The sequence below is a fragment of the Macaca nemestrina genome, chromosome 7, assembly GCF_043159975.1.
Source record: "Macaca nemestrina isolate mMacNem1 chromosome 7, mMacNem.hap1, whole genome shotgun sequence".
Taxonomy (NCBI): Eukaryota; Metazoa; Chordata; class Mammalia; order Primates; family Cercopithecidae; genus Macaca; species Macaca nemestrina.
In genome coordinates, this window is record NC_092131.1 from 8,102,322 (window position 1) to 8,119,441 (window position 17,120).

A 17,120-nucleotide genomic window follows, 5' to 3' on the forward strand; every position below is an offset into this window, starting at 1 on the left:
AAATTCACTAAATATTAAACATCTTTCTTTCTTTCTTTTCTTTCTTTCTTTCTTCACTTCTTTCTTTCTTTCTTTCTTTTCTTTCTTTCTTTCTTCTTTCTTTCTTCACTTCTTTCTTTCTTTCTTTCTTTCTTTCTTTCTTTCTTTCTTTCTTTCTTTCTTTCTTTCTTTCTTCACTAGATTCTAAGTGCTATTTATGTATTAACTGATTCAGTCCTTAAAACAACCTAGGGGGCAAGCACTATGATCATCTCCATTTTGCAGATGAGGTAGCTGAAGATAAGGAAAGGTGAAGTAACTGGCTTAAGGTCACCCAGCCAGTAAGTGAGCCAGGGTTCAGACCAGGCTGTCTCAGCCTGCCGTTGGGCCTATTTAGTCCTCAGCTTTCTTCTCTGTACAACGGGACAACAAGGTGGTCATGAGGCTCCACAAGCACCCTTGGGGACAGAGCCTGACTCACAGGAAGGTGTGATGTAGGTTTCCCTCCCCCATCAAACCTATTTGGGATGTGGTTCATCCTCCTCCCACACCAGGGTCTCAGTGGGTGGCACTGCCGCCCTAGAGCACGGGGACAAGGCAGCAAGGCTCCAAGGCCACAAAAGCCCCACCTCCTCCTCTCCCCATTAGGAGGCCGGTGCGCAGCCATCGTCCTCTCGGGTCTTAGTTTCTCAACCTTTGCGAGATCCCTGCAGTCCTGGCTGGGGTGGGATGGGGTAGGGCTCCAGGCCCCCATCAGCTGTTGCAGTGACAAGCTGTGGCTTCCCCAGGAGCAGGGTGGCCCTGAGTGTCCAGGAAATTATTCTTATTCTGCCCTCCTGCCCATTAGAACTGCTGTCAGGCCCAGAGCCCATGGTTCTCAGGAGGGAGAGGAGGACCACCGGACCCGCACTTAAGCAAGCCTTCAGTCTTTCATTCCATGAGTTGTGTGTCTATCACAGAGTTACTGAGGCCTGCAACAAAGGCTCACGATACATCTCAGGAGCAAAGGGGGTGGATGTGGGTGTCCGGCCCACACCTGGGGGCCCCGTCAGAGCAGGGAGGCACATGTGCAGGAACAGGCGCACACATACACTCCTCTTTACCAAGGAGCCAGTCCCAAGGAGCCAGTGGCAGCAGCCAGGGGCTTGAGGGCACTAGGTCACTTACCCGGTCATGAAATCCCCAAAAATGTAGAGGCCGTTCAGATTGGGGTACTCGCAGCCCCGGTACACGTAGCCCCCTGTGACCGACTTGCCAATCGTGTGAGGGTAAGCGAAAATCGGCAGCACATCATCTGCGGGGTGGGAGGGCGAAAAGCTGCGGTGAGCCCGCGGGGGCCAGGTTCATCTGTCAGGAGAATTCCGGAGGGATTCCGCGGGGGCGGGGCGACCACGGAGGGAGGGGCGTGCCCACAGCAGGACTGGCGTGGTGGAAAGCGTGTCTGCAGGGGTGCCAGATGGGGATGGGGCGAGGAGAAACTCAAGAGCGCTGCTGGGAGGCCTCCAAGGCACAGGGAGGCTCCTGGTGGAGGCGAGGGCAGTCACCGAGGGAGGCTTTGGCTCACAGCCCGTGGAGTTGGGGTGGGGGCAAATCCAGGGTCAGGGGGTGCCTGGGGTGCGGGTGGTCCCCGAGTGAGGCCCTGCCGCACAGCCCATAGAGTGGGGCCGGGCACAGATCCAGGGTCAGGGATCTCCGGGGCGCGGTCTCCGAGGGAGGCCATGCGGCACAGCACGTGGGGTGGGGTGGGGTGAGGTGGGGGCGGATCCGGGGCCAGGGTCCCTGGGGCGCGGGCACTCACTGAGGGAGGAGTTGGCGCACAGGCTGCGGTCGTAGCACTCGAACCCCTCGCGCGCGCGCCAGCCGTAGTTGCCGCCACGCTCCACCAGGTCCACCTCCTCGAACTTGTTCTGGCCCACATCGCCGCAGAAGAGGCGCCCGCGGCCCGCGCCCGACGCGGGGTCGCCGCGGTCGAAGGAGCAGCGCCACATGTTGCGCACGCCCAGGGCATAGACCTCGGGCTGCGCGGCGGGGTCGCCCACGAACGGGTTGTCGGGCGGGATGCCATAGGGCAGGCCGCGCTCCTTACGGTCCACGTCGATGCGCAGCACCTTGCCCAGCAGCGCCGACCTGCGGGCGGAGCGGGAGAGGGCGCAGCTCGGGGTCGCCCTGCGCCAGGGCGCACGGGCTCCGCGGGGCAGGTGCCGGGGCGCCGGCTGACCGCTGAGCCAGGTACAGGGTGAGCCTAGGCTGTGGGATCAGAGACCCTGGGATGCAGTTCCTCCTTAGCTACTTACAGCCGGCTAACCTCATTCATTCACTCAACATGCATCTTCCACCTTTCTGCGCGCCAGGTCTGTCCCATGCGTTGGACACAACACATCATCTATTTCGTCTTGTCCTCACAGCAGTCGTTTAGGTAGGCGGCTCCTAGTATGATCCCCACTTTACAGATGTGGCAGCGGAGCTCAGAAAGGTCAAATAACGTTGCTCAGTTGCCGCACCACTGGGATCCAGCCCAGACGGCCTGAGCCCAGAAACTCAAGCTCTTTACCACACACTCTGTGGAATGTGGGTGTCCTCCACTGTAATAGTAGAGTGGTCCCGCTCAGTCCACTCAGTCCTCCTGGACTGCGGTATAGGGTGAAAATTCCACTAGAAAAATGACTTGTATTTACAGTTTTCTTCTGGTACCTGGCACTGTGACTGGCACATAGTAGATGACCATTAAGTGTTTGCAGAGTCAGTGAATGAAAGATTGCAATCAAAGCCAAGTGCACCAGAGTGCGGGTTGCTAGGGGAGGGGGAGAGAGCAGAGGGGTGCAGCCCTAAGCTCCAAGCAGCTTAGGGGGATAGCTCATGACAAAAGTGGCGCGTGATGGGAAAAATCTGTAATGTGCTTAAAGACAGTGCAGAGAACATACCATTTTCATCTACGGTTTTTGATGCACCGACTTAATACATCAGTTTCCTTTGCTGTTAGCACTTTGGTGTCCTCCCTCTGGTTTGCTTTTCAAAGCGGGGTTTGTGAAGCTGTATTCCATCATCCTCACATAGCATTAGCCCCACACCTTTCCCTTATCACTAGGGACAGCAAACAAGTGTCCTCTTTCATGGTGGTGAAATGCTCCCACCCAATATATGCCTTGTGATCAAGCCCCTGTTGCTGGCCTTCCACTTTCCCCCGTAAATTCCTCTCATACACTCCAGCCTGCTGAACACCATCCAGATCACACCCGGGAGCCCACGCACCACACACCAGAATTCGATATCTAAGTGGGCACAACTCGTAGCAGCAAAATAATGTTTTTAAGTTCTGTCCAATTATCCACTAATCCTTAATTTCTATTTTCTCAACTTCATTTCTAAACACATCCCAAACGTGAGAAAGCTCAGATGATGCTTACACTGTCACATAGGAAAGGACAACTCACAAATTGTGAGCACTTTAATTACTGTAATCAACATCATACTTGTACTTGCTATTTTTACTTCCTGGGCGGAGGAAGGTTTTATCATTTTGGCTAAGGGAATGGGGGAGGCTGACTTGAGACTCCTGGACATCCTGGTTACACTCACAAGACTGTGTGTGTGTATGTTGTGAATGTATGTACGTAGATGTGTGTATGTGTGTGTATGTATGTATGTGTGTATATGTGTGTGTGCGTGTGGATGTATGTGTGTATATGTGTGTGTATTGTGTGTATGTAGTATGTGCATATGTGCATGTATGTGTGTGCATGCGTGTGTGTGTTGTGTATATGTAGTATGTGCATGTGTGTGTATGTATGTGTGTATATGTGTGTGTATGCATATTTGTGTATGTGTGTGTGTGAGTAAGTAATGGAATGAGATCTTGAGCTCATTTGCTCAAGCCAGGAAATGGGTAAAAGAGCAAGACTACATGTTAACATCTGGGTCTTCCTGAAGAACCCTGGGACAGGAGCTCCACGTGCTGGTGCCACCCTGCGCCAGCCAGCTCACACTTTCCATTCGGCCTGGGGAGCATCCCTTCCCTTCTTCCAGCAGGGCCCCAGCAGGGCCAGGCTGACCTTAGAGAAAATCCCATGTGCCCTGAGGCTCGCTAATGTCACCTCTCAGGCGCCTGTGCCCAGAGGGTCCTGTGCCTGGCCCTGGGCAGCCACAATTGCCTTTACTCCTTGTGACAACCTGCCCGCAGAGTGGGCTTTTATCCCCTCTGTTGACGGCAAGTGACTTGCCTAGGCTGCCTAGCTAGATGCAGGCTGAGCTGGGACCCAGAACCTTTTCTCCTGCCCTACACTGCCTGGCTGAGGAAGGAACTCGCCCTCTGGAAGAGTATGAGAAGCCCAGGGTTATGTAGACCAACCCACTAGCCAACCAAAAGCTGAACATACTTGTTTTGGGCATTTCCGAATGTCCCAAAGGGGTCTCCGGCCATCCCGCCATCTCCGGTGAAGATGTAGAGGTACCCGTCATCCCCGAACAGCAGCTGACCCCCGTTGTGGTTTGAAGCTGGTTCTTTGACCTCCAGGAGTATCCTAAAGGAAGATAAGGGCCCCTAAAACTCAGCCTTCCACGCATGAGCCAAAAACACAAAACAAGATCACGGTCTCTCTTCACAATGGAAAAGACTCACTCTTTCTTTCTTTCTTTCTTTCTTTCTTTTTTTTTTTTTTTTTTTTTTTTTTTTTTTTTTTTGACAGAGTCTTGCTCTGTTGCCCAGGCTGGAGCACAGCTCGGCTCACTGCAACCTCCACCTCCCAGGTTCAAGCGATTCTCCAGGCTCAGCCTCCCGAGTAGCTGGGATCACAGGGGCCCGCCATCACGCCTGGCTAATTTTTGTGTTTTTAGTAGAGATGGGGCTTCACCATGTAGGCCAGGTTGGTCTCAACCTCCTGACCTCAAGTGATCTGCCCACTTCGGCCTCCCAAAGTGCTGGGATTACAGGCGTGAGCCACCATGCCCAGCCTGGAAAAGACTTTTCATATCCTTTATATTAAGTGATTTTCCACGAGGAGCTAGTAGGCAGAACGAGCAAAATTAATGCACTCTATAGTGCCAAGGAGGACCTAAAGGCTCAGAGAGGTTGAGCAACCTGTCTAAGGTCACACAGCCCATAGGTAGCAGAGCTGGGATTAGAACTCAAGTCTTCTTCCGGTCTAGTGTTTTTTTTGGTTGTTGTTGTTTGTTTGTTTGTTTGTTTCTGCTCTCCACTGCTAGCACCTGCCCTGTTACGATTATGGGAAATTGTCGACCTAGTCACTGACACAGCTGGTTTCTTCCTCATCATAGCTTCCCCCACACTAGTTTACTTATTACTTATGTTGAGCACATCTTACGTACTCCCTCATTTGCAGCTTCTAACAGTGGGCAGGATGGTGTGCAGTGCACTCAGCACCACACTCACTGTACTCAGGAACCTCCCTTACTGCCATTACAGGAAACCTACTACCACACTTCCCAGCCAGCTGGCTTCCAGTTCGTGTTGGTGGGTGGAAGGGAGAGGCCAAGTTTCTTTGGCTTCTAACCCTGCCTCCAGCAGTGGTGGCTGTAGAGAGAGCAGCGTTGGCTGGTGAACGTGGACCCCTGGGTTTCCACCCAGCCATCTTGGTACTAAGAGCAGCAAACTCCACAGCACAAAGGACTTTTTCCCTTCGTTCCTCCAACCCAAGAATGGTAGCAGCTTCTTACAGTTACCAGTCTTTAAGTAACTTAACCTTCCTCCTCTCCTTCTCCAGCCCTCCCAATGCCTTAGTCATCCTTGTGTTCAGTTTCCCCTGACTGAAATACTCAGGGTGGTTTAGGTTTTCCAGGATTGGTCACTACTTTCTCAATCCCTTCTTTTTCTTTCTTTCTTTTTTGAGACTTTATCACCCAGGCTGGAGTGCAGTGATGTGGTCATAGCTCACTGCAGCCTCGAACTCCTGGGATCAAAAGATCTTCCTGCCCCAGCCTCCTGAGTAGCTGAGACTACAGGTGCATGCCACCATGTCCGGCTAATTTTTTAATTTTTTGTAGAGATGAGGGCTCTCACTGTGTTGCTCAGGCTGATCTTGAACTCCTGTCCTCAAGCGATCCTCCCTGCTTGGTCTCCCAAAGTACTGGGATTAGAGGTTTGAGTCACTGCACCCAGCCTATTAATCCCTTATCAATACAAATAAGAAAAAATTAGATACAGAAAGGTCAAGTAATTTGAACCCAGGACTTTGATTTTTCAGAGCCGAGACTGGAGGCCTTTTCTTTTGAGGCCTGTGCATATGATCTGGTGAGCAATACAGAGCTCCAAAGCCCAAGTTCTCCACGGAGAGAACAGCTCAGGCTTTCAGTCATCCACCCGGTATTGGGATCCCAGGTCTGGGAAGAGACTGACAGTGGACAGCGGACTCAGGCTAGGATAACCACTCATTCCTGGCTGCCCTAAGCCTGCTGTGCCTACCTCTCTCCCCACGAGTGAGTCAAGTTCTAGGCTTGACTTTGTGAGGTCACCAGAGGACCTTTGCTGAGCTCCTACTCTGAAATATGTTCATCTATATATTTTGTGTTCCACCTCAAGTCTTTATCAGGAATCCATTTTTAAAAGTCTCACCACTGAAGACACATCCATTCTGTCCCTCCATCTCCTCTCTGTCAGGTCCTTGTGATAAACTTGGTCTCTCTTGGAGAACTGGCTATACAGGCTCCTGTAAGATCCTGAGAATTATGTTTCCTCCTTTTGCTCTGGCTGCCAGGAAGCTCATAGTCAAAACTAATGCTGTGAATCATAAAGATTCACATTAGCCTTCATAGCTAACATATTTGATTTCTTCTCCTTTTTATACATTCAGTGTCAAGATTTTACAGTTTTATCAAACACACAATGTGCTGTTCTTTGCTAATTTGCCCTCAGACCCAGTCCTGGCCCTCCCCCTACCTCCTCTCTCTCTACTGCAGGGGGTCAGCTCCTGTGAACGACATTTCCCAGGCTTCGTAGCTAGCTGGCCTCCAGCGAGGTCAGCCAGTGGATAGCATTGGCAGGAGCCTGGAGAGGGAGGAGCACTTCTCTGCTTTAAGCAGCTTCTTGGCAGCCGCTGCTCCTCCCTGGCTCCACCTCCTCCTGCCCAGGCCAATTATGGTTCCAGCTTCCACCGGGTATCCCCAGCTCCAGGGTCCCAATAACCCCATCTTCTCACTTTGTCTTCCCCGTCCAAGGGGTGGAAGCAACTTCCTCCAATTGCTGACCTCAGAGTCGCTGCCTTCCCCAGGTTGCCCCCCCGCTTTTTTTTTGAGACAGAGTCTTGCTCTGTCATCCAGGCTGCAGTGCAGTGGCAGGATCTTGGTTCACTGCAACCTCTGCCTCCCAGGTTCAAGCAATTCTCCTGCCTCAGCCTCCCAGGTAGCTGGGATTACAGATAGACACTACCAAACCCAGCTAGTTTTTGTGTTTTCAGTAGAGACGGGGTTTCGCCATGTTGGCCAGGCTGGTCTTGAACTCTTGACCTCAAGTGATCTGCCTACCACAGCCTCTCAAAGTGCTGAAATTACAGGTGTGAGCCACCGCGTCTGAGCCCTTTCATCATTTCTAAAACCCAAGTAACTGACTCCCAGGATCAAATTCTACCTACTGAGTTACCTGATACAGGGTTTATTTCCTACTGAACTCAGACTGATATGTGTGCCCCACGTGCGAGGTCAGGTCAGACCCATTTTGAAAACAGTTGGGGCATAAATCCTCCACAGGGCACAGGCTCTGCAGGCGTTGTTGAGGGGAGCAGAAGCCCGGAGGAGGAACAGAGAATTTAGGGGCAGGAAGGAGAGCAAGTTCTCTGGGGCAGCGGATTCGGGTGGGAAAAAGGAGCCAGTAGGGCTCAAGAATGGAACCTTCGGCCAAGGCGGGCAGATTGCCTGAGCTCAGGAGTTCAAGACCAGCCTGGGCAACACAGTGAAACTCCGTCTCCACTGAAATAGAAAAAATTAGCCAGGCATGGTGGCACGTGCCTGTAGTCCCAGTTACTGGGGAGGTTGAGGCAGGAGAATTGCTTGAACCCAGGAGGTGGAGGTTGCAGTAAGCAGAGATTGCACCACTGCACTCCAGCCTGGGCAACAGAGCGAGCCTCTGTCTCAAAAAAAAAAAAAAAAAAAAAAAAAGAATGGCACCTTCAGGCCAGAGCGAGGCAGGCTGAGGCAGACGGCAGAGGGTGGGCTTTGGAGATAACAGATCAGGCTCCCAGCTCTGACGCTCCCTTCCCGTGTGACCCAACACTTCACCTCTCTAAGCCTCCACTTTCTCATCTGTAAAATCGGAAAAATAATACTAGCCTCAGTGGGTTTTAGGAGAATCAAATGAAATGAAGTGCCTGAAACAAAAGAGCTGGTGGAGAAATGTCGGGCCTCGCAGGCCAGATGGAGGGGTTTGGATATGATCCCCGTGTGAGGTCTGTTCTGCAAAACTGTCCTTCCCCAGGCCCCAAAGCATGAAATTCAGCACCCCTACCAGGTGTGTTAAATATTCACAGTATTTGAGAACAGGATACCAACTGGTGCAGTCACACCAGTGCATACGGGTACCTGCCCCCACCCAGGCCCGGGTTCCCCAAGGAAGCCACCTCTCAGAGCTGTGGTCCACGGCGTTCTCATCATCCTCAGAGACCCTGAACTCGCTGATGCGGATCCACTCACTGGTGCGGATACCCACTGAGTAGTAGACGTAGAGCCTGCGGTTGTGCCAGAAGCGGGGGTGAAAGGCAATGCCCAGGAAGCCACGCTCGTCACCCTGCCAGGGCGAGGTGAGCACCGCCCAGCTGATGTTCAGGAAAGGCTTCTCCAGCCTCGAGCGGTCGGGCAGGTAGGCCCACACCAGCCCCACCTGCTCGGCCACGAAGAAGCGGTGGGTGCCATCTCTGGCATGGACCATGGCCACGGGGTTGCGCAGCCCGTTGGCCACCTCCTCCAGGCACAGCTGCAGGCAGCCCTTGGCATCGGCCACCACATGGCCCAGGTTTGAGTTGAGGTTCTTGTTGACCAGCAGGTAAGGAAAGCAGTAGTCCGTGTCATCCAGGGACAGGTAGCGGCAGAACCTGGCACGGTTGCCCTCCAGCGCCCGGAGCTCCTGGTCGGTTGATAGGTGACGGAACAGCCCCCGGCACTTATGCCACATGTCCAGGCAGTAGTCCTGGCAGAGCCCGGGCACCGTGCGCAGGGGTGTGAACGGGTCCTCAGCGTCATAGAGGTGGGCTGCATACGGAGAGCATTCCTGCAGAGACAGCGATGGCTCAGAGATGCTTCGTGGAGGTGCTTACCAGCTGTGTAACCTTGGGCGGGTCCCCCATCTCGCAGAGCTTCAGTCTGCTGATCCATAAAATGGAGACAATGCCATCTGTCTGTTACCATGATAAGCCTCCGTGACAGTAGCAAACCTTAGGTCTTAATGTTTGTGTTGTTTTGTTAGAACACAGAACAACACTATTCCTACTCCTATTAATAGCAGCAGCAACAGCAGCAGCTACTCTGGAGCACCCGCCGTATGCCAGGAAGAGTCTGAGGCACTGCCACCCATCCTCTCTGTGTTAACAGTGCACCTCCGCCCCTACACCAGCACAGCCCACTGCTGCACTTAACTTGGGTTCCTGCCCAAGGCTCACCCCCGATCCTCCCTGTCCGCACCCTCTAGTACCTTCTGGCCTCTATCTGTTGAAAACCAGTAAAATACCAAGTGCTCTCTGACTTGGCTCTGCCCATGGACAGCTCCACCATCAGCTCCTGCCTCTCTCCACCTCTCCAGCCTCCTGTCTACCTTCCATCTCCTGATATTCTGATATGGCTTGGATCTGTGTCCCCGCCCAAATCTCATGTAGAATTGTAACCCCCAGTGTTGGAGGAGGAGCCTGGTGGGAGGTGACTGGATCACAGGGGCGGAGTTCTCACGCATGGTTTAGTTTAGCACCATCCCCCCTTGGTACGATAGAGTGAGCGAGTTCTTATGATATTTGGTTTTTTAAAATGTGCCCCCGCCCCACCACCATCTCTCTCTTGCTCCTGCTGTCGTCATGGGACATGCCCGCTTCCCCTTTGCTTTCTATCATGATTGTAAGTTTCCTGAGAACTCCCCAAAACAGAGGCCACTATACTTCCTATACATCCTGCAGAACTGTGAGCCAATTAAAACTCTTTTCTTTATAAATTACCCAGTTTTGTTTTGTTTTGTTTGTTCATTTGTTTTTTTCAGACAGGGTCTCTCTCTCTCTCTCTGTCACCAAGGCTGGAATACAGTGGCACCATCTCAGCTCACTGCAACCTCTGCCTCCTGGGCTCAAGAGATGCTCCTGCCTCAGCCTCCTGAGTAGCTGGGACTACAGGCGAGAGCCACCACACCTAGTTAATTTTTTTATTTTTTGTAGGGATGAGGTTTTGCCATGTTGCCCAGGCTGCTCTCGAACTCCTGAGCTCAAGCCATCTTCCCACTTCAGCCTCCCATAGTGCTGAGATTACAGGTGTGAGCAACTGCACCCAGCCACGTATTTCTTTATAGCAATGAGATAAGAGACTAATACATACTCCCTGCCATTTCATGCCTCTGAGCCTCAGCACAGGCTGTCCCCTTTGCAGGTATGCCCTTCCCCTACTCTTCTCTGGCAGGCAGAATTCTCTTTATTCTTAAATCATGACCATGACCATGGGAGAAAGAGTGCTAACCAATCACAGCAGTTCCTGGGGTTTGGGGCAGATTGTGGGCCAGGCACCAGGTCAGTGAGCCCGTGCATCTGCATTTCCTCCTCAAGGCAACCACAGGAGGGAGGCCTGTTCTTCTTACCACTGCACAGAGGTGGAAGCAGACAGCAGAAGGGAGCCACTAGCCCAAGGTATCATGTCACATGCTGATGGGCTGGGGTTGGAGCCATGTCTGCTCAGCTCGACCTGCCAGCTCCCTGCTACCCATCCCCAAACGCCAGTTAAGTGTCCCCACACCACTGCACCCTCTCTGCACCCTATCCCTACCCAAAGCAGAGGCCACAGCTCCAGGCTGTCTGCAGGCCTTCCTGTTAGAGCCGCCGGCTTGTGGCGTGGTCATTCTTTCTATCTGTGGCTGACACCCTCCCCCACCTGTGAGTCCGCCAGGCCAAGGCCGGGTTTGAGTCAGCTCTGGGCCCCCCAGAGGCTTCGGGGGATGCTCCTTCTGCAGTGGGGAGGTGCTGACAGTCACGTACTCCCTCCCCTCACAGGGAGGACCAGGCTGGCTTCCAGCAGGAGGCCTCTGGGATGTCTGGGGGAGGACTGGGCATGGGGGATGGCAGGCTGCCTCCCAGTGTGTTCTCAAGTCGCAGGCCAGGGCCCACTCACTCCTGTGACATGATTGTGGCTTTTGTTCATGCCACAGCCTGTCCTTCTGGCCCCTCTACTGCTGTGAGGCCAGGTCTCACCTGACAGGCCAAAGGCCACGTGGCAGAATGTCTTGAGGTCCTGGTCAGTTACTGTCCCAGGTACAGACCAGGGTGCCATGTCTTACATGCTCCCCTCTGCCAATGAGCCGGCCAGATGGCCAGGCCTCGGGCCGCCGTGTCTGCTGTCCCTCCCCTGGTTCCCCGGGAACCACCTGTGGGTCAGCCGGCAGCTGCACACGGACCAGGGAAGGGCTGTGTGCACACGTGCCTTCTTTCATCTTTGCAAGGTAGGGTCATTGTCACTATTTTATTTTATTTTATTTTATTTGTTTATTTATTTTTTGAGACAGGGCCTCTCTCTGTCTCCTGGGCTGGAGTGCAGTGGCACAATCCTAGTTCACTGTAGCCCTGACCTCCTTCGCTCAAACGATCATCCCCACCTTGGCCTCCAGAGTCGCTGGAACCACAGACGGGCTCCACCACACCCGGCTAACTTTCATTTTTATTTTTTGCAGAGACAGGGTCTCCCTATGTTTCCCAGGCTTGTCTTGAACTCCTGGACTCAAGCAATCCTCCTGCCTTATCCCGCCAAAATTCTGGGATTACAGGCATGAGCCACTGCACATGGCTTGACTCCTATTTTACAGATGAGGAACTGAGGCTTAAAGAAGGCCACGTGCCAAGAAGTAGCCAAACCTGGGCTCACACCCAAGCCTCATGATGCCTGGACTGGTGTTCTTTCCAGATTAGTCAGCAACATTTCATTCACCAAGAATTTACTGAGCAGATATTGTGGCAGGCACATCTTGGTTCCAGAGACACAGTAAGGGGCAGAATAGACATCTGGAAGGCAACAAGAGCCCTCCATTCACCAAAGCTCAGTCCAGAACTACAGAGGGAGCAAAAGTTCCCCCAGGGAGCCAGGCCGAAGACCTCGGCATCCACGCCTCCTAATCACACAGCAGACACTTCCTCGTGGCCTATGTACTCTTACTTACACACAATGTAACATGGTGCCCAGACCAGGGTAGTCCAGAACCAGGAAGCGACAAGAGTGATTGCTACTGGCAAGAGGATGATCCGCAGCTTGGCCTCAGTGTGTTTAGGGGCAGGTGGCAGGAAGCCCACAGCAAACCAGCCCAGTATCGCAGGCTACAGCTGCCTGGGCCATTCAGTGCAGGGCAGAGAGCCCCCATCTTGCCCAGAGTTTGCCATCCCATGTCACTGACACTCGTGACTTATGGCTCTGGGTCCTGAAGGTTTCTTATGTCCACCATTCATTTTTTGAAAGACCAAGCCTTTGCGCACAGTGTCCTGTCCATCAGATATTCGCTCCTCACCTACTTCCTCCTCTGCAAACTGCTATTCATGACTCAAGGCCGACTCAAAGGTCTCCTCTTGTCCTCCATGCTCCTAGGGCCCTGAATGGCCCATCCCTGGCCCTTACGGATGCTCCCAATGCACTCTGTCCATATCTCAGGCACGACACTCTCTCCATGGAATCTTGTAGCTTACAGGGTGAGTTCTCTACAGCAGTCACTGCTCCACCGCCAGGGGCGCTCCAGTCAGTCGGCTTGGCTAGGATTTCATTATCTCTTTGCTTGTCTGTCCACTCTACGGACTGTGGGACACAGTGGGGCTTCAAGGAGGGAGGCAGTGTGGCGAAGCGGTTAGGAGAAGGGTTTTGGAGCCAGAGCATACATTCCCCATGGGGAATGCTCCTTAACCTCTCTGTGCCTATGTCCTCATCTATAGAACGATGCTCCTTAACCTCTCTGTGCCTATGTCCTCATCTATAGAACGGGAAAGGAGTTCCAACCTCTTAGAATTGTTGGGAGGAATAAATGGAGAAGACGCCTGTGTTTGTTCAGTAAATATGAGCTATCAGCATGCAACCAACATTCAGGAAGCCTTCTCTGAGGTATGTGGCCTTGTTCCTACACTCCTTGAGGAATCTCTGGCACCTTCCTGTGTGTGTCAGTCTCCTGAAGTGACGAAGGGGACTTTTGAGACTGGGCCTGTGACTTGCCAACTGCTTTTGGGCCCAGCATCCAGCACAGGGCTGACTCCTAACAGGCTCATGCTGAATACACGAGCCTGTAGGGCACATTTCACAGAGATCTCCATCAGAAACCATGCTTTGATGATTTCAGCGGCTTAGAGCGGCAACCCCAGTCACAGGGGTGGTTACTGATGTGGAAGCTCACACCAGATGCACTGGGGGTGCCACACGCCATGGCTGTCCTCTCTCCTCCAGAGGACACAGGCACTTACTGGACAAGCAAAGCCCCAGGAAAGAGTCTCCCATCTCCCCAAAGCAGGTGTGAAGGCCTGAGTGCCTCCACACTGACAGACATCTATAAATAAGGCACCTCCATCACCTCCCCATGTGGAAATTAGGAGGTGCCAAATGCAGACTCCTCCTTGGCTAGCAGAGAGCACGGTCCTCCCACCAGGGTGCTCCAGGAGGCCCCGTCAGTGAAACTGTAACCCAGCCTCAGCCGCTGTCTCTAAGCTCACTCCAGACATGAGGTCACTCTCAGAGACGCCTGGGCTGAAGTGTTAGCAGTCACTTCACTGCTGGTTGCTTAAGGCCAGGCTGTCCTGGGAAGGTTCCCAAGACAAGAGAGGTGCCCTGCCAGGGAACAGCATCAGGACCGACCCTTCCCTTCCTCCATCCACCTGCCCCCCTCACTGCCCTGCTGAGTCAGGCACATAGCGAGTGCCTCATAGACAAATGTGGCATGGATGCAGGAACTCTGCTATGTGACGGGGGTGGGGAGACCAAAGGACCTGGTCCTGAGGAGCCCCCAGGCTGCTGAGGGAGGCAGATGCTTGGCCAGACCATTCCCGTGCCCTTGAGGTGCACAGCATGGGAATCCAGCAGAGCCCACCTAAAGGTGGCCAGCCCACCCTTTGTTGCATTCTGGAGCTCCCAAGGGCCCCCTCCTCATCCTCCCAGAGCCTACTGCTTCCCACCTAGATATGTGTTCACATTAGTGAGTGTGGTCCATGTCCCCACCTCAACCACCGCTGAGCTGTGTGACCACTGGGCAAGTCCCTGCCTCCCTCTGAGTCTTCCTTGAATCGGGCTCCGAGCCTCACCTGGACCCTTCCCAGGGCTGGGCAGCCAGTGAGGGCCAAGGAAACCCTTGAGAAATCCAACTGCAAACATTTACCGAGCCCCTAGTATATGGCATTTAATCTGCATGGCAACCCAGGGGGGTGGTTAAGGTTTTATTTTTTATATTATATTATATTATTATATCATACTATATTTTTGAGATGGAATCTTGCTGTGTTGCCCAGGCTGGGGTGCAATGGCTCGATCATGGCTCACTGCAACCTCTGCCTCCCAGAGTCAAGTGATTCTCCCACCGCAGCCTCCCGAATAGCTGGGATTACAGGCATTCCCCAACATGCCCAGTTAATTTATATATTTTTGTAGAGATGGAGTTTCTCCATGTTGGCCAGGCTGGTCTCGAACTCCTGACCTCAAGTGATCTGCCCACCTCGGCCTCCCAAAGGGCTGGGATTACAGGCGTCAGCCACCGCACCCAGCTTCATTTTAAAGACACTGTGAGGTGCAGCAGTGACCTGCCCAGGTCACGAAGCTGGGGAAGTGACAGAGCCAGGATCAAACTCCAACTCCAAGTCAGCCCTCTTGTCCTTCCCCACACCAACTGCCCCTGCTGGCCGAAGGCTGGGACACAGCCCTGCCCACTGGGGCCTCTCCACCCCAGGCCTCTCACTGGCCAGATGCTGGGGCAGGAATGCCTTGTCCTGCCCCATTTCTGTATTCAGCCAGGCAGCATTTGCCCACCTGGGTGTGGTCAGGCACTGGGGCCTCAGACTCCCACAAGAGGAAAACAAACAGCGGTGGCACTGCCAGGTGTGCACAGAAGCGGGGGCTCCACCCTCAGAGGGAAGATGGGGGGCCCAGGAACTTCAACACATAGCTGTTGCTCATTCCTGAGTGAGCTTCTGCCAGGCCAGGGCGCCATCCCCAGGAGAGGACACAGCACCCAGAGAGGTGATGGCGGAAGTGGCAAGGGCATCAGGATGGGGGTGGGACTCTCGTGGGGGGCAGTGGCCCCAACCGCCGCAACAACCCCTGGCCACACGTTGACCACGCCCACGGCAGGGCCCCCTGCTTTCACTGCCCCGGGGACAACACAGACACAGAGGAGCACTGACCGGGACAGATGCCTCTCCACCTTGGTACCCCGACAAGGGTGCAGCTGCTCGGGGTAGGACGCTGGGGGCTCGACTCAAGGGGACCGGGGCAGAGGAGCCCCCAGCCTCTGAGGAAATGATGACATCATCTGTCCGTCCCTCCTGCTTCAGGAGGGGAAACTGAGGCCCCGAGAAGGCCCAAGTCACAAAACGAATGAATGGCAAAGCCAAGAGTCGCCCTGGGATGCGCGGTCTCCCCGCCCCGTGCCAAATGACTCCCTTTTGCGGCCTAGAGTTCCCGAGTCCGCCGCCCACTCTTGGCCTTCGCCCCCGCGGGGTTCCGATCTCTGCTCCAGGACCCGGCCGCCCGCGCCCCGCCCCTCCCAGTGGCCGCGCGCCCGCTCACCTGGCACAGCAGGTCCCTCGCGTAGCCGGCGCACGCGGCCCACTCGGCGGTGTCCACGCGGCTCGCCAGGTCCCAGAAGCGGCGGGTCAGTTCGGCGTCGCGCCCTTCATCGCAGCAGCCGAAGTCCGAATACTGCGCGCAGAGGCGCAGCAGCTGCGGCGGCCGGAAGGGCGGCCTGAAGTCCAGGCACTGCGGATGCGCTGCGGCCCCGAGCACCCAAAGCGCCAGCAGCGCCCCGGCCCCGGCCCGAGCCATCGCTTCGCCCCGCGGGGGAAGAGGCGGAGGGACGGCAGCCCGACTTCCCTCCCGGGGCGCTCACAGCGGCGGGGAAGGGGCGGGCGCTCCCCTCCCCTACACGCAGGGCCTCGAGTTTGGGGACCTCCCCTTCTAGGAGGCCACCTCTGGTCGGGGACATGCGGCTGGACTGAAGGAAGAGGGACGCGGCGCAGAATGCGGTACGACCTCTTTTAACCGCTTTCCCAATTCAGTGGGAGTGGCCGGGTTTGTAGAAAGTCCCGGTGTGTTTTCCCGGTTCCGCCTGGGGCCCTGCTTCCTCCCCACAGGGCGCTATTTAGCCAGGGAGGCGCAGGGCCAGAGGGCTGGACTCCTGGGCTCCGGTTCCACCACCCACTGGGCTAGGGGAAGGGATGCCCGCAGCCGGTCCCCGAAAGCTCTCAAGTAAGTTTAAAAATGGGGGCGCGAGGGAAAGGACAGGGGGTGTTGCCCCAGGACTCTCAGGGAGAAGCGAAACCTGGCCTAGGGGTGGGGAGGGGGGACGGAGCAGCTACCGCAGTACACTCTTTGCCCTTACTGTGTGCTTCTTCCCAGTCTCTGCTCCTGGGGCAACGGATTCTCCTGCAGCCCAGGACCCACTGGGGCTTCCCACTTCCACTCTCGCATAGGGAGCACTGATGAGTCTACCCCCTGGGGTGGGCATCTAGCCCTTTGTTCTGCTGCCCCTGCTGAAGATTCAGACCCAACCCTGTCCCACCCCCCAACACACACATACAGACGCGCACACACAGCCTCACCTACCCCAGAATCTCACAGCACCAAAACCACCCAGGCATTTTCTCAAGTGGACCTCAGCATTCGCTCCTCCCTAGAGTGTCCTTCCCCATCTTCTCTGTCCAGTGAGCTCCTACTCCATCTTCATGGCCCCAACGCACACATCCGTCCTCTGCAGGTCTCTTTGGACTGTCCTGGGGGACCGTGTTTCTGCCTTT

The 17,120-nt window shown here is 54.6% G+C and overlaps 1 protein-coding gene across 2 annotated transcripts in view; it reads right to left on the bottom strand.

The window, feature by feature from the left end:
- The window catches only part of LOC105467429 (HHIP like 1), a 36,966-nt gene extending 20,155 nt beyond the window's left edge, over window positions 1–16,811 (bottom strand). Inside the window, exons 1-5 of one of the 2 annotated variants that reach the window (XM_011717031.3) lie at window positions 15,895–16,811; window positions 8,541–9,187; window positions 4,353–4,496; window positions 1,778–2,106; window positions 1,147–1,273 (exon numbers count right to left, since the gene is read on the bottom strand). In XM_011717031.3, the coding sequence (XP_011715333.1) occupies window positions 1,147–1,273; window positions 1,778–2,106; window positions 4,353–4,496; window positions 8,541–9,187; window positions 15,895–16,149 (1,502 nt within the window). In that variant the 5' untranslated portion in view covers window positions 16,150–16,811. The remainder of the gene's footprint in view (window positions 1–1,146; window positions 1,274–1,777; window positions 2,107–4,352; window positions 4,497–8,540; window positions 9,188–15,894) is intronic. The other variant, XM_011717032.3, reaches the window with a different exon arrangement.
- Window positions 16,812–17,120: the final 309 nt, after the last annotated feature.